At 34.0% G+C, this 23,456-nt stretch overlaps 1 protein-coding gene across 2 annotated transcripts in view; it reads left to right on the plus strand.

Annotated features, from left to right (window-relative positions):
- The window catches only part of LOC106464253 (neurexin-1-like), a 178,019-nt gene that overhangs the window by 31,130 nt on the left and 123,433 nt on the right, over window positions 1-23,456 (plus strand). For both annotated transcript variants that reach the window (XM_022391965.1, XM_022391966.1), the window contains exon 2: window positions 13,761-14,709. In XM_022391965.1, coding sequence (XP_022247673.1) covers window positions 13,980-14,709 — 730 coding nt within the window. In that variant the 5' untranslated portion in view covers window positions 13,761-13,979. The remainder of the gene's footprint in view (window positions 1-13,760; window positions 14,710-23,456) is intronic.

Below are 23,456 nucleotides of genomic sequence, written 5' to 3' on the forward strand. Positions count from 1 at the left end.
TGTTTGGATACCCGTGGTGGGCAGATCACAGATAGCCCATTGTGCACCTTTGTGCTTAACTACAAACAAAAACAAAAATCCCCACTAGACACAACATTATACTTAAGCATAAGAAAGGGGGACTAAGTAAGCTCGCTTAAACGGTTAAGCCAAGCAAAATAGTAAAATGGTCTATTGACCATACAGGCTAAAATCTTAGGTATGATGATGATGAATCAATGTTAGCTATATCAGACCGAAGCGGTTGAAATATATCGTAGGTTCGTAACCACAAATAAACCTAGAAATACTTAATAATGTCTGTAAGAGAAAGAGCATCGAAAAGTCGGTAATGTTTGAATCTATAGTTTAGCTTTGTTTATTTGTTATTAAGCATAAAGCTACACATTGGGCTATCTGTGCTGTGTCCATCCAGTTTTTAGACTTGTTTGAGACTTACAGATGTGCCACCATGTCACATAAAAGTTAATAAAAATAACCATCTATTTATCTGTCACTATGTGTGTGTCTGTGTGTACGCATTCGTATATATATATATACATACAAACATTCATACATACTAGTTGGCTTACCTGTTTAACGCCCGGAAGTGATGTAGAGGCCCGTGGGAGGTGACTTAGGGTGGTTTAGGTCCGAAGGCTTATCCTCTATATCACTTCTCTGGGGTACTAAGTTCACGTGCCAGGTTTGATAGTAATCTGTCCAGCGGTTCGCGATTTATAAGCGGACACACACACATACAGACTTGTCAAATAATTTTTTTATATGTTTATTCATATAACTTTTTTGCAATCAATGGTTTGTTTAATAAGTACATAGATAGCACAAAATGAAACTTCAGGTTTTTCCAATTTCAATGTCCCCTTGTGGGTTAGCGGTAAGTTTAAGGACCAACAATGCTAAATTCCGGGGTTCGATTCACCGCAGTGGATAGAAAGCGGATAGCCCATTGCGTAGCTTTGCAGTACAGAATAATAATAATAAAACATAACAAAAAGCAGTAACAATAACAACAGCAACAACAAACAATTCAAAATTTTAGTTCTGCGCGGAACTGCTGATTTAACACTGCTTGGGACTTTCATTTTCTACAATTTACTTAAAGTTAATGGCATTTCGTAAGATGACCCAAATCCCATGCATCGTCATTCGGATGGATTATGACACTACAAAAAACGGCGAGTCAGTCTCAAACAACACATCCTGAACATTGACCCTTCACTGAATGTGGATGTCGTCTTCCAAGACTACGTTTAAGTACGCTAAAGGGAGGGGTGGTGGTGGTGGTGGAAACTTATAAGTGAATAGTCAAATTGCATTGCTGTGATTCCAGATTCTTTGTCCATGAAAATGGCTGTGAGCTAGAAGCTTGTGAACCTTCGGCAACATCTATTTATTCTATTGTAACAGAAGTAAGAGACATTTCCAGCTTCATAGCAGTACCTTTTGGGGTCAGAGCGTTCTCTTTTGTAACCTTGGCTTTCAGTTTGCGGACGATGATGTTACTGTAGATTAAAATAGGGCGTAAGTTTAGAGCCCACTGCTGTCCTAAACACTTTGCTGTTTGAGTTTTTTTTCTTTCCTGGAGAAAATTGAGGACTCCTTTATTGAATTGTTGTGTACCTCACTCTTCATCGATTGATAATCTCGATAACGTGAATATCTTTACTTGGAGGGGAAGTATTGTTCCTGGGGCATTGTATATCGATGGTCACGGAATTCACCCTAAACCAAACTTATAGGTAGTAAACATCTGTACCATGGCTGATACGCCACTATATTAGCATATAAATATATTTCTTATACAGTACGTTAAACCCTCTCTACTCATCTTTTGAAGCATATTTTGAGGTAAGAAACAATTTTATGTTCAATTGCACACTGTACGATGAATTGGTTTGTTTGTTTGTTTTTAATTAAGCACAAAGCTACACAATGGGCTGTACGATAAATTGGAGTTCCATATTGGATGTTCAACTGCACACTGTACGATGAATTGGAGTTCCGTATTGGCCACATTAGTATATAAGTAAACCTGTTTTTTTTCAGTTTGTTATCAAACTTAGAAGACTGCTTTATATCTCGATGTTGAAAAAGAAACACAACTACAAAACCCCTTGCACTTTTTTTGTAGTGAATGAAACAGGGAAAACAAAATGGAAACATCATTAAAATTAAAATGTAAAAAAAAGGACGCGTTTTTTTGTGTTTTTTTTTTGTAAATTATGCACGTGAAATGAAGTCATAGCTTAGTTTGATCTTATCTCTATTTACGAAAATTTCCAGTGATTTTATGTGCATAGATGATTGTGCTAACTCTTCTAGCTCGTCTTTATAACAGAAACTTATCTTTTTTACTTTAGTGATGGCTGCTTTGGTGGTTATGCTCATAATGCTGGGCGTGAATAATCCCCTGACAACATTATTAAGTTATATATTTTAAAATTTAGTTTTTGTACTTACTTTACATACTGAAAGTTATTTGTTATTATGCGTTCAAGTTGATATAATTCATTCAAGTTTGTCAAATGTGCTTTCATCGTAATCCTAATTGCAACATAGCCCTTCACGAATGGCCCGCTCTTCTTTTTATGTGCATGTCATGCTTGTATGCAAGAGCAGTATTTCATTCACCTGTCCCCCGGTGGGCCAGAGGTAAGTCTGTAGACTTACAACGCTAAAATCCGAGGTGAGTTAGTGGATACAGCCCAGTGTGGTTTTGCATCAAATCAAACAACCAACCAACAAAATTCATTCACCTTGTGGCCATTGATCGTCTTACATCCAGCGAGTGTGATCATGCTGACTTGTAAGTATGAAATTAATGCTCCCTTCAATTAGTTGGCCTAGCATTGACTATAGTTGGAGCAGAGACGTTTTGCGGGCCATTTATACTTAAAACATTTAATTCATGCTACTTAATGCATGATGAATCGGTGATGTCTTTACGTTCAAAAGCATTGACATATGTTCTGTTAATGAACAAATCCATCTTCTCGTCAATTCTTACTGACATTTAGCTTTTCTAATGTCTACCATTTATGCATTTATAATGTTTTTCTTTACAAAAAGACCGGGAGTGGCCTGGTAGTTCGAGAGTGCATAGTCCGCGTCCCATTGCCTAATAATAACGCTCCGAACTTTGGAGTGTTACAAGTAGTATTCAAATCCCTCTGTTCGCTCAGAGTAGCCTAAGAGTTGGCAGTAGCTGCTGTTGACTACATATATATAAGGATCGTTAGTATTGGCACGATCATGCTAAAGTGGCCATTGTATTTTGGTCAGCTTTAAAAGTGAAAACACTACAGAACTACCAAAAATTCAGTAATGTAATCTAAGGGAAAAATAGACGGTGAGCTTACAATACGTGTAATGCAAGGGAAACTTGACAGCAAATTGAAGTGTAGTACGATAAATTAACACGTAACACAAGATAAACTAAACAGAAAATAAAATCAATAATTACATTTGTTTTGTAGTTTTCTGTTAGCTTTGCTGCATTGCCAGAAAATACCTGATAATCGAGTCTCAAGAAAGCTGGATCATTAAAATGAGTAGAATTATGGTCACTCACGCGTTTAGGCACGCTCTCTGTGCAGATTATGTTTCTTCATTACATATTTCTCGAGAATAAATCATTCTTAACAAATCGCAGTTTAGTGTTTCAATACGTTTGAATTCAAACAAGGAAATATAATAATTAAAACTCCCTAAGCTTCATTTTTCTTGTTGGTTTCAAAATGATACCACAATAATCATATTTAATACAAATATATATTAGGCTAAGGGGGGAAAAGGGCCAGTTTCTGGTAGTCGCACACGTTCCTCTGAAATGCCTGCATCAGCAATTATATTTTTTCTTTGTTTAGTTGAAAACTTTAAATATTGACCAAAGAGCTTTGTAACCAATATGGACAAATTATTTTGTTGACTAGTTATCGAAAAGAAAAATGTTTAGATCAAAGAACACGGACACCTAATATATTGTCAACACTGGCAGATGTACTCGTGAGATGCACGGTGAGGGGCTTATGAAACTTTTTTTTTCCCTGAAATATGCCAGTGGCAACATAAAGATTGAAGGCACATAATAATAATAAAATTGTTCATGCCCACTGGGCTTGATTATTTAAATAACATTTTATTCCCTATTTTATTTTTATTTTTTTAAATAAGAAACAATGAGTAAAATGTGTGAAAAACAAATCCCCCAAATGATTGATGGGATTTGAAAACGAAGTACAATTGTAGAATTAATTTTTTACCAGTTCTGAATATAAATAATGTTTATGTCCTAAATATGTCAGTAATGATTGAAAGTACATAGACTGTATGTAAACCCCATGTAATGAACGAAGAAACTGGATAAATCCCACCAGTACCCCTAGTGGCCATTCTCACTGACTGATATATAAATATGTCAGTAATGATTGAAAGTACATAGACTGTATGTAAACCCCATGTAATGAACGAAGAAACTGGATAAATCCCATCAGTACCCTTAGTGGCCATTCCCACTGACTGATATATAAATATGTCAGTAATGATTGAAAGTACATAGACTGTATGTAAACCCCATATAATGAACGAATAAACTGGATAAATCCCATCAGTACCTCTAGTGACCACCCCCACTGACTGTTCTATAAATATGTCAGTAATGATTGAAAGTACATAGACTGTATGTAAACCACATGTAATGAACGAAGAAACTGGATAAATCCCATCAGTACCCCTAGTGGCCATTCTCACTGACTGATCTATATTTAGCCAGCACTGGAGCTGTGAAATCTCTGCATTTCTTGACACATCCCGAATCATTTCTGGTTGATTAAACAATATTTGGCAGGTCCAAAATCTTAGGAGAAGTTAGAGGACAAACAAACACACTTCTCTCAAATTATAGTAGGATTACGTTGTTATATATAAAGTACTGCTGCAGTGGAAAATTAATTTTATGTTATTATTGTTTCTATTATTAAGAAATAAAAGTTAAAAAATGTGTTACCGCAACGTTTTCATACGGTTAATACCATCAGAATCCCCCCCCTTTACCTACATAATAGAATGTTACTTCATATCAGTTGATAAATGGGCTCGTTACATTATCATAATTACAATTGACGTATTTGTGACATAGGAACTTGTTACAATCATCTTAATAAGTCAGTGCCATAATGGAAAGATTTAATGGATAAGTGTTGAAGCAATATTACAACTTGTAAATATATAATTGCTTTAAAAAATCTATATTGCATGAAGAGTTTTGTGCTTTGTAACCATTTTTTGTTCTATTATAACCTTTGTAAAACTTAATCGCCGCAACTTTTTTGTTGTTGTTTTACTTGATCTGTTGTATTAGTATTTTTACGCCCAGCCACCGTAATTAAACTGACTCTACTTAGGCTTCTTGGTACTAATTTGTACCGATTTCCAAATGGACTTTTAATTAACCACCTACCTCGATTTCACCAAAAGCTCTTTACAGAACAGCACGTGATAGAAGGTAAGGTGTTTAAATCTTACCTCCCCTTCCCCCCCAAGTATTTATTTATATATTCTAAGAAGCAATTAAATTTAATGACTTCTTTAGGAATAAAACAAATTTAAAAGCTATATAAACATAAAATCATCATTTACCCACATATCGTGAAATTAAATATACATATTGTGAAGTGTATGTTAATTTGTTTCTGTAATGTGTTTGGATTACACTGATCATGATGATGATAACAAGAAACAGTGATTTATATACCTATCGGTCCATCTTTATCTATCTGTATGTTTCTAATTGCGCCTTAATTTATCAGTTGCTGTCACGTGTGTCTTCTGTTTATGTCCTACGATGGGTCAACAGTAAGTTTATGGACTTCCAATGCTAAAATGTGGGGTTCGATTCTCTGTGGTGGTAAGGGCTCAGATAGTCATAGCTGTGGATTTGAGCAAAAACACTTTGCTTACTTAGTGTTTATTTTAGGGTGCGGCATGGCCAGGTGGTTAGGGCGCTCGACTCGTAATCTGCGGGTCGCGGGTTCGAAGACCCCATCCCACCGAACATGCTCGCCCTTTCAGTGGTGGGGCGCTATAATGTGACGGTCAATCCCACTATCAGTTGGTAAAAAAGTAGCCCAAGAGTTGGCGGTGGGTAGTGATGACTAGCTGCTAAATTAGGGACGGCTAGCATAGAAAGCCCTCGTGTAGCTTTGCACGAAATTCAGAAACAAACGTTTGTTTTTGTCATTGAATGTTAGCAAACTAATGTAAACACATTTTGAAAAACTCAGAAGTGTAATGGTACTTTTTTCCATTATGCCAAATAAAAATTATTATAATCTTAGTGTTGTCTAATAAGTTGTCTTTTGTTATACATTACTGGCTATATTTATTTAATAGTGATGCGATAAAACACGTAAAAAAAGACTATTACTAAATTAGGCTTACGTTTGTTTATCCTGTTGCTATAGTGTGGAACAAATACGTTAGATATTAAATTAGTAGGCCTCACAAGACGTCTTGAAAGAGGACAAAATGGAACAATGTTGTCAGGCCCAATTACTGACATTTTCAAGAAAAATGTCTAATTTCACTTTCTTCAAAAATTATGTTACATTAGATCAAATTGTATTAAATTTAAAAGAAGAAACATATGGCTTAGGGAGTTTAGCGTTTGTTCCCAGGTGGGGAAGTGGTGTAAATTTACAGATTTAACCTAAAAATCCCGGGGTTCATTTCTCCGCGGTGGATGATTATAGATATTTTTCTTAATTTCGTATTTTGATAATATAAATGTTAGTCTGGATTAATTTGCTTAGATTGTAGAATTACATACCAAGTTGTTGGTACAAGGTTGAGGTTGCTTTTATTTGCTCTGTTACTATATTGTTGAGCAGCGATTAACACAGTCTTGAACCCTATACGTGTTTATATTGTTTTAACGTTGTTTTGTCACTGGCGGGTTCTGTTAAATTATAAGCTGAGAATAATTCAACATTCAGTCCAGTAACGATAATAAATTACTTTGTTTTCTCCTTTAACGTTCTTCTTCCAAACTTGAACACTTTTACACTATCGAAACTAGTTGTAAACATACGCTACAAATGACTTTAAAAACCTGTCTAAGAATATTAGTACTAACGTAAAATCAACGTACTTGTTAGAAATAACTCAATAAGCGTGTTCGAAACTCAGATCCAAATACTTCACGAAAACACACTTGACTCGTTCAACTCCATCTTCGTGATGCTTCAGTGTTTCACTGTAAGCTTACTTCTCTATCTCTTAACTATCCTGCATTTATAATCTAGCTTTGAATGTACGAAAAAAAACATGATGTTAACTTTCTAGGTCTATCTTAACATCATTAGCTTTTAGCTAACAAACGAAGAACAACATTAAAAATATAGCTTACAAGACCATAAAAAGAGCAGTTCGCCTTTTATTTACCTTGGGCACTTAGTGAAAAAAATTATGCATGATAATAAATAATGAAATAAAAAAATTAAATAAATAATAAGTAACTAAATAACATATAAAAAATAACAGTAGTTTGCTACCGACTGATGCTCTTCCAAAGGTTGGTTGTTCGCTAATTGAACTGCATACTAACAAAAATGCTGCGAAGGATTCCATAATTCGAAGGAGGACAGTTTGAATTACAAAATACTCCTTAACCGCTTTGAAGATATTATTTAAAACGTATTGATTCATATTACTTTTCAAGATTTTATCATCAGAAGCAGTATTATTTTCTATCCTTCTTTCGTTCTTGTTTGTAAACAAGCATCTGTCCGAACTCATGAAATCCTTCAAAATTAAATATGTAAGTTCGTGCACAGTAAAATTCAGAACTGCTTTTGAATATTTCACCTGAACTATTTACATGAATATCTCTCTCTACTGACAACCAAAGTTAATTAACGGTAAGCCTGTAGACTTGCGACGCTAAAAACCGGTGGGCAGAGCGCAGATAGCCCATTGTGTAGCTTTATGCTTAACAACAAACAAACAAAAGTTTTACACTTCGTACCAAAATATAAATAAATAAATACAGTCACTGTACAACTAAACGCTATGAAGATAATTAGCAAACGTCTACTATCAATAGTGTTAACAATCCGTTATAATTCGGATTAACACTTGCCAAGATAGACAATCAAAATACAATGTTATTTTAGAAGTTTTGCGTTCTAAGCTTCATTCCCAAAGCTCAATCCGCCATTAGGCTCTTTGAAAGTATTGATCGAAAAAAGGCCTACATAACGTTACCTTGTATTTACGAGGCAACGACTATATATATATATCAGGCAGCTTTAATTCTGTGATTGCTTAAAAGTCGTTCTCCCTGTTTTTTATTGTTTGTTCTCACTGAAGATTGTCATTTTTACTCGATACCATTGTATGTTCTTCTTTTTTGCTCTACAAAAAAAAAATGGTTTGCATTTTACTAATATTTTTACACTAAAATAGTAAAATAGCACATTTATCGTCTTGCCAGAAAGAAATGAAAATTAGCTCCGATTCCATCGGATCAGTATAGTTACAAGAAGTTCATGAGGAAGAAATCTGAGTCTGGCTGGAAACACGATGACCACACAGATGATGAACATCATTGAGTTCATTATTATTAGTGTTGTTGGACGTTTCGGAATTTATTAATTCCATTACCAACATAATTATTTCAAGACGACAAATTAATTAGCTGCCAGGCTACCTAAATTGGCAAAACAACTGGCGTAAAGCATATTCGAATCCAAGAACATAAAGGGGCGTTGGCGGCGTGGGAGGAGCCGTCCCACAAGCTAATGCCGTACTTTAATCTAATTTTATACTTGACCCCATTTATATGCCTCAACTACAAAATATCAATACAGATTTAAAACTTGGGAACTTACTTCTTGGAACTTTTTCCATTTAAGAAGTAACTATTCACTTAAGCTTACAATAAACCCCCAGAAACTGCTGAGCTAATTTCCCTTCATGTCTCCTACGTACAATGCAAACATTACAAGAGTTAGAACCAAATAGTTTAACCTGCTTAGAATGAGATTCGTCTGTAGTGCTTTTGTAAATGCATGATGTGTGGGTAAAGAGCAAACATCACACTTGAATGTTTGCTATAATATTGATTCCACAATGTTTGACTTTACTATTGATCCTGACTAAGGGAGCTCTTTCGTATGACCGTAGTTAACATTAACATTTTTACGGATTTCTCGGTATTCAAACATTAATAAGACCTGTGAATTTAATAACGTTTTTGTTTGCAATATATTTTTCACCCAGTCTTTGGTTAGCAAATATTAAGTTGTTAAGTTATACAGTCTTCATTAGCACAACCTGCTTTCTTAGGTCTTTTTTTTTTGTTCTTAATTAGAACAACGTTAAGTTTTTACAACACAACTCTTCGATGACATAGTTTAAATAATATTGAATGTTATTATAATATAACACCCATTCTTAAATCATATAGTTTAAATAAAGTAAGATGAGTATTGCTTTAACATTCATTCTTAGATCGTATAATAATAATAATAACGGATGTTGTCATTTGTTAGATCTTATATATAAATAGAATATGGAATATCTGTTTTAGTACAGAATATATCCTCAGAGATAGGATGGTATATAGCCAGGGAGGCCATTTGTAACGTCAGTAAAGGGATTCTCTTCAACTTCCTGCGGACCTCCACTTGATGGGTCAGCGACTATCGCCGCAATACTCGGGATTTCATGTAATACCCATTCTTAGAATGTATAGCTAATAAAGTCAAATAAAATCATATATTTGTATAAGAAAAGATACATTTCGGTCATGTGGCTTAAAGAAAATGTGCAGAATAAGCTGTAGCTTAAACGTTTGACGTAAACTGCACGAGGTACAGTTTAACACAACACATATTGTTGGGCCTTGTTACACATAATAAACGGTACCAGGGCCGTACCAATGGTAGATTAATTTTTTTCAAGGAGGGGCGCAGAATTTATATCTCGCACAGGGCGTCATCAAAGATCGGTACGGCCCTGAACAGTACTAAGTGTTGATTTAACATGGTGTTAGACATGTAGAATTATACATGGACTTTTCTCTACGTTAAAATACTTTTATTTGCGAGCTTTCGGTCGTCTTTCCGGAGCTTTCATCGGGCAACAATATATTGAGCATCAGCGTTATTTAGTTTTCTCAAAGGAAGCGAATTTAGCTTGTTTATCATTTCGAAATGTTCATAAAGTTAGTTTAACGTTCTTCTAGAAGATAATGTGCTTGCAATTTGTTAACACTGTGTTTAAAAACATTGACGAAGTTGCTAGTATACAAACTGATGTAAGGCGAGACTTTCTCTTTTAATTTATAAGCGTTAATGAAAAATGTAATTCATGTAATAATTATAATAATAATTAATATTTAATTTATAAAAATAACAGAGTAATCGGGCCACAGACTTAATTTATGTGCAAATTAACAAGTTAACTTGCATGATTTATCATGTGTTACACCAGTATTTTACGAGTTTCAATGTTTTTATCAAGGATTTTCCTTCCTTTCTATCTCGAATGAGCGCCTGTTCGATTTTTTACTTACTAAATTCCATACATCTTGATTTATTTGCATATAAAAGAGAAGCAAAATGTCATTCTTGCAAGTGGAGCATCACGCGATAAACGAAATGTCACGTTAAAAGGATAGTTAAAGTGACACGCGCATACAATGATATATGAAACAGTTGAACCAAGAAAACAAATAAAAATACATATTTCAGGTGGCACAAGTTTCATGGTTTATGAATTTAAAATATGATTTAAATAATTGTTTCTAAAAAATGGCAGTGTTATATTAATCAACATGAAAATTACATTACAGACAAAACAAAAGCACAACAAGTATATCATAAGTCTGTAAGTGTGTTGTCGTTTATAGTATGGCCGTAAAGTAATGTTGCTTTGTATCGTGACCATAGCAATCTAACACAACACACATGAAAGGTAAAGCTTTGAAATCTGTTAAAAACTACGCGTTTGGCTAAAACAATCTTACAAATTACACTTTAAATGTTAACTTCTGATCAAAGTAAGTTACCTATGTAGACCAGAACCCAAAAATTAATGCAGTAATTAATGAATATAATTTAGTATAGCGCTATTACTTATAATGATTATAATACATTGATGCATCAGTTGGGTGCTCTGTTAGCGATACTTTCGGCCATAATCCCAATAATATCCCCATAAGTTTCGGCCGTCTTAGAAGCTTTAGGTTACTCGTAAGTCCGTCTACTAAGCTAATTAGTACACACAAACACACACACACACAGATATATAATCAAAATGAAAATAATAAAATGAATATGTACGTTAAATAACATTCATAAAGAATTAAACTTTTACAAAATGTATGTAACCGTACATTAGTAATATTAACTTTGTTTTAAAGTGTTTTGTTAATTTGTTGTGTCTAAATTACGACAAAATTTTTAAAACTAGATGACGTATGACACTAAATCGCTGAAAAAACAAAAGCCACTGCAAAGTAAGGAAACTAGTATTAGCACGAACATTACCATCTCTGTGTTATAACGTAGACCACAAATATGCCACTAGTATAGTTTTGAATCCTCTTAATATAAAATCATGTTTAATCATACAACTCACCATGTTTAAACGACATACATTGTACAGTCTGTTGAATAACATAGCTTACTCCTCTACAATGAACAAAACTCAGATATTCTGTATATTGCAACATGTATTATAATTTACATTTATTTACCTTTCTATTTGATAGCTGGCTTAGCTATGGCCGTAACGTCTAAAAAGCTTTAAAGTATGTATTTTTAATGTCATATTTGTTATAGTTTGATCTACCAAATGAAATAGGATTAGCGGATTTCAAAATTAATGGAAGTTTATGTTGAAAAAAACGTTAATTCGTTGATCGGCTAACAATATGTATTTTCTTTGCACTTAGTCTAATTCCGTTTCATCAGTCATGATTTTTCTATGCCTAAATTCATCGTTTGTTTATAGATGTACAGACAACAACTGAAGGCCTTATATGATTTGTGATCTCGTTTGTTTGTATTGTGTACAGTATCAACAACAACTAAGGGTGCTACGTGGTTTGGAATTACGTTTGCTTGTACAGTGTATTATAACTGAAGGCGTTACAATATTTTAAATCACGTATGTATGTTAGATGTATAGGTAATATTTGCATATTTTTCATGACGCTTGTGTGTTTGATGTATACAAAACAAACGAGAAACAGTAACCGAAACCGTTACGTGATTTGTGATGATATTTTATAGAAATATTAAATAAGAAAACAATTTCAATTTTGTCAAAGAAAAAATAAATAACATTTGGATATTAGTGAAGTAACCAGTCAGAACTAAACCAGTTTTACTTTGAGCAGTTTCACAGTGTTCTCAACAGTTGCTACCAGGTCTGTTTCTGATCATTAGGTTTACTTAAACTATGAAATTAATCTTCATGAAAATGTGTTTAACTGTTTGACATTTCATTGCTTGAATTAAATTTAAAAAAAAAAAAACATTTCGTGAACAACGGGGAAATTTGAATTTGGAAATATTGATTTTCTAATAAAAGTTTATTCACACCAACATAAAATGTAAGTCAAACATTTGTATAAAATCAATTTTAGCGGTAAAATATTATTTTATATATAGAGAGAGAAGTCTTCGAATCTATAATTTTCAGTAGCAGTAATTGGGGTGGTGGTGGTAGAAAACTACCAGACTACTGCATTACTTTTACTAAAATAAAATAAACCGAGACAAACGGAAATTGTATTGTCAACGTTACATGCTTTGCCATTAATATTTCTACTGGAATTACTTTCACGTGCATAGCTGTGTAAACTACTAATAACGTTCAATATGAGTTTTGCAACACTAAGTAAAAATAAATAAATAATGATGGTCGCTATTTGACAAAACTTCCTGAAACAAGTAGGTATCAACGTAATACACTAAGGGTTACTACATTTTAATTGTCCATTTGAGATAATTTTGATAAAAACGTGTGTGGAAACTATTTTTGGAACTCCCTTTACTTTTGAATGATTTTCTGGAATTTTATTCATCACGAATAACCTAGATGTGGCTAAAACATTTCCATCCTAAGGTAAGGTAAACTGTTGATATATATAAATTTAAGGAAAGTTTGAACTTAAAAATCTTCGGTTTAGAGTATTGAAAATATGTTATCAATATTTTTATCAATTACACAAATCTGGTTCATGTCGCTAAATGTGCCCCCCCCCCCGCTTCTCAGCGGAAATATATAGGCTTATGACGCTAAAATTCAGGTTTCGATATTCGCATGGGAAGAGCACAGATAGACCATTGTGTAGCTTTGCGCTTAACAACAAACAAACAGGAGTTTTGTTAAGAAACATGCACATGTATTGATTATACATATGCGTCGAGAAGCACATTGTGCACTTAATATCGCACAGTAAAGACAAAGACAGATCAAGGTTCTATTGAAACATCTACAAAGATATCTAGAATTTAAAAAAATATTGTCAAGTTTTTTAATCGCCATTTTTGAAATTTTGTAATAGAATTACATAAAATCTGAAGAATATACACAGTATTCATCAGTTAAGATTAAATTGTCAGATATTAAAAATATAGATAAAAAAGTTATGTACGTTTATTATTGTTATTATTATCTAATATCTTGTAACGTTTATTTTTCGACAATAACTAAAATTGATTTTTGTTCTTCAATTCCAACAGATACTGCGCCTCTAACTCTAGAATTTTCGACGGAAAACACGAAGTTTTTGATACAGCTATATCCAGTTTATCTAAATATTATCAAGATATTTCCCTAGAGTGTTATAAAGAACTTACAGAGGAAAGTTACGGGGACTAGAACATCCATAACGAAGAGATCCAAGTCGCGTGCATTCGCAAATGAACATTTAATTGACTTGATTACTTAATGCTACAAACATGATTATTTCTCCAAGCCGGAATTCGATTTCCTTGTTAATCCTCTTATGGGTAAGCACGTGTGAGAGCTTTGTCTTGGAAGGCTCACCCACTTCTTACACTCAGTTCAAAAAGTGGTACCTAAGTTTAAACGGATCTCTTTCTTTCGAATTTCAAACGAATGAGCTCGAAGGGCTTCTTCTTTATACCGATGATGGAAGAATGCATCATTTCTTTGAGCTCAAGCTCGTTGAAGGTACCTTACGGCTGCGTTACAATCTGGGAGGCGGCTCCACATTGATAACTGTCGGTCGGGCTTTACATGATGGTGAATGGCACCGCGTAGTAATTACACGGAATATCGAAGAAACGTCTTTACGTGTTGATGACGAAGTTGAAAGTAGCCTAACACCTGGAAGGGAATTTGATTTTGGAAACGTGTCAGTAAATAGTTTTGTATATATAGGAGGTTTGCCAGTTTGGTATAAGTCGAAACTTCCCCAACTAGCTTTACCTTCTGCTTTCTTCGAGCCTCGTTTCAAGGGAGCCATACGAAACATTTTTTACGCTAGTGACGAAGGCCCCGCTCGAAATCAAGACATGATAGCCTTTCTTGGTGTACGAAACAACGAGATGAATTATTGCAATCATCGTGATCCATGCCGGCATGGTGGTGTCTGCATTAGTTCGGATAGTGGCGCCATCTGTGATTGTAAGAATTTAGACTACGAAGGCAGCTTTTGTGAAAAAGGTAAATGTTATACAACTTTAGTTCATTTTTTCTCTTTAGATTATTTCATGTTATACCTTGACTTCGAGAAACGATAACATTAGATAACTTATTCTAAGTAGAAATTCATTTTCTTAGTGTGTAATCCGTTTTTGTTGTTGTTAATTGTCATTTGTTATTACGAATAAGTGATTTAAACTTAACTTAGGAAAATAGGTTTAGTTTGTTATCGGAATTTCCTGCAAATCTACTCGAGGGTTATCTGCACAAGCCGTCCCTAATTTAAAATGATAGACTAGAGGGGAGGAAGTGTTTGTTTCAGCGCAAAGCCACATTTGGCTATCTGTTGTGTCCATCGTAGGGAATCGAACCCTGGATTTTAATTTTGTAAGCCTGTAAACTTACACCTGTCCCACCGAGAGACAGAGGGAAGGTAGCTAGTCAACACCACCTACGGCCAATTTTTGGGCTACTCTATTACCAATGAAAAATGCGATTGACTAGTACATTAAAACGCCCCCATGGCTGAAAGGGCGAGCATGTTGGGAGACAGGATTCGAACTCGCGAGGCGAGCGCCCTAACCGCCAGGCCTCAACTCGAAACATCAAATTTAAAAACACCGTATTGTAAATAGTTCCAAATTAGAAAATCGTTGCCCATCCATTTGCATAAGTAATGTTAAAAAATATATTTACCTATATATATATATATATATATTTATGCAATAAAGTGAACCTAAAACATTCATCAAAATAATAAGAAACGTCAAACATATTCCGTATAATTAAATCAGTTCTCCATAGACAAACATTAGGGACTCATATAGATGACCTAAACATAGATATCTATCTAAATAGGGTGGGACTATAGGACTTACTACTGTGGTTGTGGTTATGTATGGACGACAAATTGAGACGAGTATCTATTCAAAAATATATATATACATGTATAAAAAATTAATTCTGTCTGAATTTGTGAATGTGGGTGGTGTTGCAGTATAGGTGTTGTGTATTAAGGATGGAATCATAAGTTAGTATCAGTGCTTAATTAACAGAAAACAAAAGTACCGAATCCCTTTTGCCAGGTAGGGGAGAATTTTGAGTTTTGGAGGATAACAATTTAAATGTTATTGAGTCTAATATTTGGGATGAGCTTGAAGGAATGATAAAGCCGATTGCGTTAGTCAAATATCACTTCGAAATGTGATATAAAAAATTAATTACAGTGTTTCCGCCTATAGTTAAAAAAACGTTTCCGGATCTCTCGTCCGGAAAGATTCGGCAAAAATTAAGCTTTGGTGAACAGCAGGTTCTGAACGCAGTAGATACGACGCTAAAAACGATGCTCACAATGGCTTTATAAAAACGAGGTACTTGGTCATTAATTTCAGGCCATTTCTGCCTGGAGAATTTTCCAAAGTTTGATCTATTCCCTGTTCATCATAAAAAAAGTCTGATAAATGGTCTTGGTTCAAACCTTTAATGTATACACACATAAAAGTATATGTTTTTGTATATATAATATTTTGTTTACGTTGCAGTGTGAAAGTAATGTGTGTATAAACAATCACCGCCGCACTATAGGTGTCTAACCAGGGGGAAGATGGAACACTTGCCACTCCATTTTGAATATTTTTGAGTAAAATATTATTTCGTCTCACTTGCTCGCCAGTTCTTCCTTACGTCCCCCCACCCCACCCCTCCGTTTAACAAATTCAAGCGTACGTGAGCATAATCAATTTACAACAATGTATGGTCATTCTGTTCTTGGATGATTTATCTGGAAGTCATCGTTTTATTTATCTGCCTAATATCTTACTAGAAATCCTTGTTCTGTGTAGTTTCCTGACAACCATTTTGACCAACATCTTGAATGTTTGGCGGTGGTCGTTGCACCACTTTTTCTAACTCGAATTTTGATAACTAGATCTGACGGAGAACTAGCATTTATATTTAAATTTACCTCATTCAGATATATTTAGTGATTGTGAATAAATTCTGACTTCCCAATTAAGTATCAAAACTGGCTACCGCAGCTGTAAGATCAGAGAGACTATTTCACTCAAGCTAAGAAGATAGCTTTCAAAGATCTAATGGCTGACTTCTTTCTCATTCAAGAATAAAACCAGACAACCGCGGCTGTAAGATCAAAGACTATTTCATTTAAGCTCAGAAGATATCTTTCAAAGATTTAATGGCCGACTTTCTTCTCATTCAAGAATAGAACTAGACTACTGCAGCTGTAAGATCAAATACTATTTCATTTAAACCTAGAAAATGACTTTAAAAAGATCTATGACGTCTGTTTATTTGTGTAGTCGTCGGTTTTTGTCTTTTTTTTTCTTTCTCTCTCTCTCTCTGGCCTATCACACTAAAGTTCAAACAGAAAATAAAATTCACTTGAATAGTGTGATCTAACACACACATTGCTGTGTGGAGTTTCTTCACTCGAAATCTCCCTTATGCAACAGGAGAAAACTAGATCTCCCGGTTCAAGTGATTCTATTTCGTTTCTTCATCAGTTGGTTGCCAGTCTAGTTTAGTCGTATTTTCAGTATTATAAATTATAGCGGGTACAAATTGCAAATTACCAAATTACTTTATATTGCATCACATACTCCAGTGTCCTTATCAAAATACAAGTATTGTCACAGATGTCAGTAACTATATATGTATACACAGTAGGAAAGACCGCAAGGCTTAGAAAAAATGACTAAATAATGAAAAAGTATTCAAAATTGGTAAAACACACGTCTATAACAAAAACTTTATAAATATAAAGTTTTTGTTACAGGCATGTCACTTAACAGTTTTAAACACCGTTTTTTCATTGTATACATATATACACATACACGTTAGATATATATAAGCCCATAATAAACATTATATACGTATATACACCCACACGTTAGATATATATAAACCCATAATAAACAGTACATACGTATATACACACACAGGTTAGATATACATAAACCCATAATAAACATTATATACGTATATACTCACACACGTTAGATATATATAAATCCATAATAAACATTATATACGTATATACACACACAGGTTAGATATATATAAACCCATAATAAACAGCATATACGTATATACACACACAGGTTAGATATATATAAACCCATAATAAACATTATATACGTATATACACCCACACGTTAGATATATATAAACCCATAATAAACATTATATACGTATATACTCACACACGTTAGATGTATATAAACCCATAATAAACATTACATACGTATATACACACACGTTAGACACATATAAACCCATAATATATATATCATTCTCTACAGAACATATCTTTTTCAAAAGACGTACAAGATACACATCTGATGATATTTGTTTATAGTTAAGCACAAAGCTACACAATGGGCTATCTTTGCTGTGCCCACCACGGGTATCAAACACCCAGTTTCTAGCATGATAAGTCCCCAGATTTACCGCTGTGCCACTTGGGGGCTTTGATGATATTAGAAAACAAAAGCATAAGCATGTTTATTTGTAAATGCTTGAGAACTTGTGTAAACGTAAATTCTATAAAAAAGTATATTTATTCGCTTGTTAGTATCCAAAGTGCCTTAAATGGAAGGACAAAGATAAACATTTCGAGCATTTGTTGTACATCTCTTTAAATAAATACCTCTCAGGGTTAGCGTAACCAACTAGCATTAATTATATTTTGAATAAAATTTTATCACGCTCATATCTTTAAGTTGGTCAGTCTAGAAAAACATAATAATATCTGTAGATATTTGTACAAAATATGCAAAAAAAAATATGTGATGATCATTTCTGGGTAGCAGCTTTAGCAAAGTAACGTGTAACTTTAAAATGGAGAATTACTTGGGGCCAAAGATTACCAACAAAACGACTCTTTTAATCAACCGTGTTTCTTGTATAAGATTAAAAATACAGCAATGTTATATCTCATGAAATAAAAGAATTCAATTTCATTAGTCTAACATGTTTCGGCAACTCCTGTTTGCCGTCATATTTTGATTTCATTAGTCTAACATGTTTCGGCAACTCCTGTTTGCCGTCATATTTTGATTTTATTAGTCTAACATGTTTCGGCAACTCCTGTTTCCCGTCACATTTTGATTTTGTTAGTCTAACATGTTTCGGCAACTCCTGTTTCCCGTCGCATTTTGATTTTGTTAGTCTAACATGTTTCGGCAACTCCTGTTTCCCGTCACATTTTGATTTTGTTAGTCTAACATGTTTCGGCAACTCCTGTTTGCCGTCATATTTTGATTTTCTTAGTCTAACATGTTTCGGCAACTCCTGTTATCTAACATTTTTCTATTTAGTTTTCATGAATTGAATTTTTATATTATTTTGCGAGTCTCCAACTACAGGTGAATTAGATTGTTTATTTCAGACCAAAGCCACATTGGGCTATCTGCCGTGTCCATCGTGGAGAACTGAACCCCGGATTTTAGCGTTGTAAATCCGTAAATTTACCGCTGGCCCACCGAGGGACAAAAAACAGAACTTGTTTGTTCTAAAGCAAAGCTACATTTGATTAACTGTTGTGTTCACCGCGGGAAATCGAACCCTGGATTTTAGCGTTGTAAGTACGTAAATTTACTGCTGGCCCACCGAGGGACTAAAACAGTACTTGTTTGTTCTAAAGCAAAGCCACATTTGATTAACTATTGTGTTCACCGCGGAGAATCGAACCACAAATTTTAGAGTTGTAAGTCCGTAGACTTACTGCTGTCCCATTAGAGGACAGTTGAATCAGAAAATTATGACTTATGATGTTTATTACATTTACTGTTTTTAAACAAAAAATGTAACTTATTTTACAGAGCAATATTTATTACATTTTCTGCTAGTATAGGTAATAATGAAATATTATTTCGATGTTTCTTCTGTGTCTTATATCTATAAGAAAAACATTGTCTATGTGAAAAAACGTTAAGTTATAAAACGAGCCCAATATAAAGCGGATATATCAGACACACAAGTTAGAAGACACAACTGAAGCAACCTTTTAATCTAATATTACTTTTATTATTAGTAGAATTGTTATTATTATTATTATAAGTCGTGCAACAACGTTCAAACTGGATCTCTAATCTTCATCCGCTGGTATCAAACTCGCAAGACAAGTTAGAAGAAACAAATGAGGCAACCTTGACCCACCAAAGCAAATAGGTACAACTGTAAAGGCTGTGTGGAGCAATGTTTTTGTTACAGATATCACTACTGTTTTTCACACACAAAATATATAAAGTGATACCTAAACTGTATGTTCAGTATCACAGTTTTTGGCTGTTGTCTTTCAAACCCTAAATTAGCCAATGATAGAATATATTTTGTTTGTGGCTGCTACTGATCATTTTCTGAAGAGGCTGATTGTCGATTTTCTTTCCAAACAAAGCCACGCCATGCAGTTTGTGAGGTCCATGTTCAGAAACGCGCTTTGTATGCAACTTAGAGCGTAACTTAGTGGTTAAAGTCTTGGCGAAATGCCCTCCCAGTGGCACAGCGGTATGTCTGCAGACTTACAACGTTAGAAACCGGGATTCGATACCCGTGATGGGCAGAGCACAGATAGCCCATTGTGTAGCTTTGTGCTTAACTTCAAAACAAAACAAACAAACAAACTTAGCGTAATATAATGAGCACTGTAAGTTCGATTCTGCTCTAACATACACTGTTATATATATATTTTTTTATTTTTTTGGAAGCGAGTACTCCTTTTTAAAAACACGAATAAATAATTTAATACAAGATGATTAAAAAGTGTTTATTCAAAAATTGGGCATATGGATGGTCAAAAAAGTACAGAAACAAGTTGAATCAAAATGCAAAGATTATATATTTTCAAGCCCACAACTAGGAAATATAAAAATAGTAAACAAACAAATATGGAAATGGTGTCTACATTATTTTCTCAAGCTAAAATTGATAAGTATTGTAGACATGGAATCAAAATAAGGATTTGTGGCTTGAGAAAATAAAGTAGACACAACTTCCATCCTTGTTTGTTTACTATTTTTATAGTCCCTAGTTGTAGGCTTGAAAATATATAATCTTTGCATTTTGATTCTACTTATTTCTGTACTTTTTGACGATCCATATTTCCCCTTTTTAAATTAACAATGTTTAATAATCTTGTTTCTTAAGATCTTATGTCCATTTATGGGGAATAAATTTTAAGCTACATACGTGCATATGCGTTCAACAGTTTACTGCTGAATTGGCTTTTTTTTTATCCAACCACCACAATGAACTAATTCAAAATAAATAACAAATGTACAACAGAGAATAAAGACATATACTGGTATGCAACAACAACAAACGAAATGTAAAGTTGTTCTCAAAGGATCCTCTTGAAGGCAAAGATTGTATCATCACAGATTTAATGACCGGCTTCCATCAATATCACAGTGTAATGTAACAAAAGACGAGCAGCAACAAAGCAATCTCATCAGAACGGAATAATATTTCTTCTAAGATAATACAACACAGATTAATAAAATGTAAACAGACTTAGTAACATGCTTACTTTGTTAGGTCTAGACACATATGATGTTCTTCAACAGTCTGCTGTGCACAAGTGTTTGCTAGAATAAGGCGACTCAAATAATGCATGCAAAATAGACAACAGCAAAACGCTTAGCGTAAGTCGCTAATTATTGACACTTACAACTGCTACCTTAACACCAACTATTTAAAATAGCAATGGCTATATGCAGTGATTGTAAATACTAAATGCGCACTTACGATTCCAGCTAAGTATAAGAAACAGTAGAAAGAATCACCACCATCGTCCGAGTAGGGAAATCTACTACGATAATCGTCCACTGTTAAAAACTTGCTGAAATATGGTCCTGGAAATCCACGTAGAAACAACAAACTCGAGTAACGTTATGCAACAGCAAAATCGGGAACCTTTCAGGGGCAGTTTACAAATTAATGCGCTAGAAAATATACGAGCTGTAGTTTCCAACTAGCACACACGCTAGAAAAACACCGGATTTTTTTATGGTGGAAAGTGAAGAACTTAGAAAATCTCGCAGCACAACAGAATTATGGAAATCAAGTTTAAAAGTACTCTCCCAGTTTTTTTTTTTTTTGTCAAACTTCCTGTGCGATTCCACACTACAGTATATATTACTTGCAATAATTTTACAGTGGAGTCATAATAGGGATTTGTAGTTTGAGTAAACTGTTAACTGTAGATCTCCAGCCTTGTTTGCTTACTCTCTATTTTGCGATCCCCATTTGTAGATTTTAAATTCTCAATTTTTAATTATTTTCTATGTTGGCTTTGTTAATGCACATCAATGGGTAAATATATGCCTAGAGTAAGACACAACCCCCACTAAGCGCATATAGCATTTTACCAGTAGAAAAGCAATCTTTTCAAGAAAAAGAAGAAAGAAACACGTCTAAAACATCAGTTTAAACAAAGCTTCGTGTCTTTTAAAGTAACTATTTACTGAGCCAGGTGGCTGTGTGCCTGAGGTTTTATGTAAACAAGCGTTTAACACGCGTTGAGTATAAAGGCAGCCCTCATAACAACATCACTTCTATTATATATTAATAACCGTGTAAATCAACTTTTAATGTAAAATAACCAACGTTTAAATAGGTCATGGACATTCGTATTATGATATCTGTTTCTAATGGCTTTATCTATCTAGTACCCTTGAATGATATCTGTTTCTGATGGCTTTATCTGTCTAGTACCCTTACATGATATCTGTTTCGTGTAAACACGCGTTTAACACGTGTCGAGTACAAAAGCAGCCGCTCATAACAACATTGCATCTATTATGTATTTATAATCACGTAAATCAACTTTCAATGAAAAACAACTTACTTTTAAGTATGCCATGAACATCCGTAGCGCTTCATGCAGTATATCTGTGCAAATTGCCCAGGCAATTTTGCTGTAGGTTTGTGAAACAATAATAATAAAAAAAATAACATGAAAAAAATGAGCAAATTTTGATTTTGTCTAACAATTGTGATATCACTTATTATCAACTTTTGGGTGGTCTTAACTATTGATAAGCACGGTTTTGATGCTGTTTCAACAATAAGTCTGCTTTTTAATGTGTTTTTTGCCCGAATGTTCCGTTAGAGTTTTGAGCTAATTCCTGTTCGATCCCTGTCATGAACTAACTATCGTGGTGGTTCATGATAAATGATATAAACAGCACAACAGATGCATTTTCTGGTATATTCTGTCGTTGACTAACAAGTGAAATGTCGTAGAAGTTTGGATGTCGTGTAATATAAGTACGGTGTTTCAAAAATCATTACATTTGTTGGAAAATACTGGGAAAAAAAAGAGTATATTTTTTGCTATACTTTTCCGATTTATTTCTTCAATTGTATGAGGATATTGAATTTCTTTTCCTGTTTAACTGTTTGAAGTTAAACACAAAGCTACACAATGGGCTATCTGTGCTCTGCCCACCACGGATATCGAAACCCGGTTTCTAGCGTTGTAAGTCCTCAGACATACCGCTGTGATTTATTTTTATCATTTGGCCTATGATTGTTTCAAACTGCATATTACAATTGAAGAACTGCGTCTGACTGATGTAGTTTAGATGCGCCAGTATCCCAGAAACAGCAAAACTATTCTTGTTGTATAGATAGTAAATGACAAGTCTCTGCCAACTTTATATATATTAGGTCATCAAGAAATTAATGTCGCTTTCTTTAGATGAAAAAACCTGAACAACTTATATATCAAAGCAAAGCATTTATTA

This window comes from Limulus polyphemus, unplaced genomic scaffold (genome assembly GCF_000517525.1).
Source record: "Limulus polyphemus unplaced genomic scaffold, Limulus_polyphemus-2.1.2 Scaffold1599, whole genome shotgun sequence".
In the NCBI taxonomy this organism is placed as follows: Eukaryota; Metazoa; Arthropoda; class Merostomata; order Xiphosura; family Limulidae; genus Limulus; species Limulus polyphemus.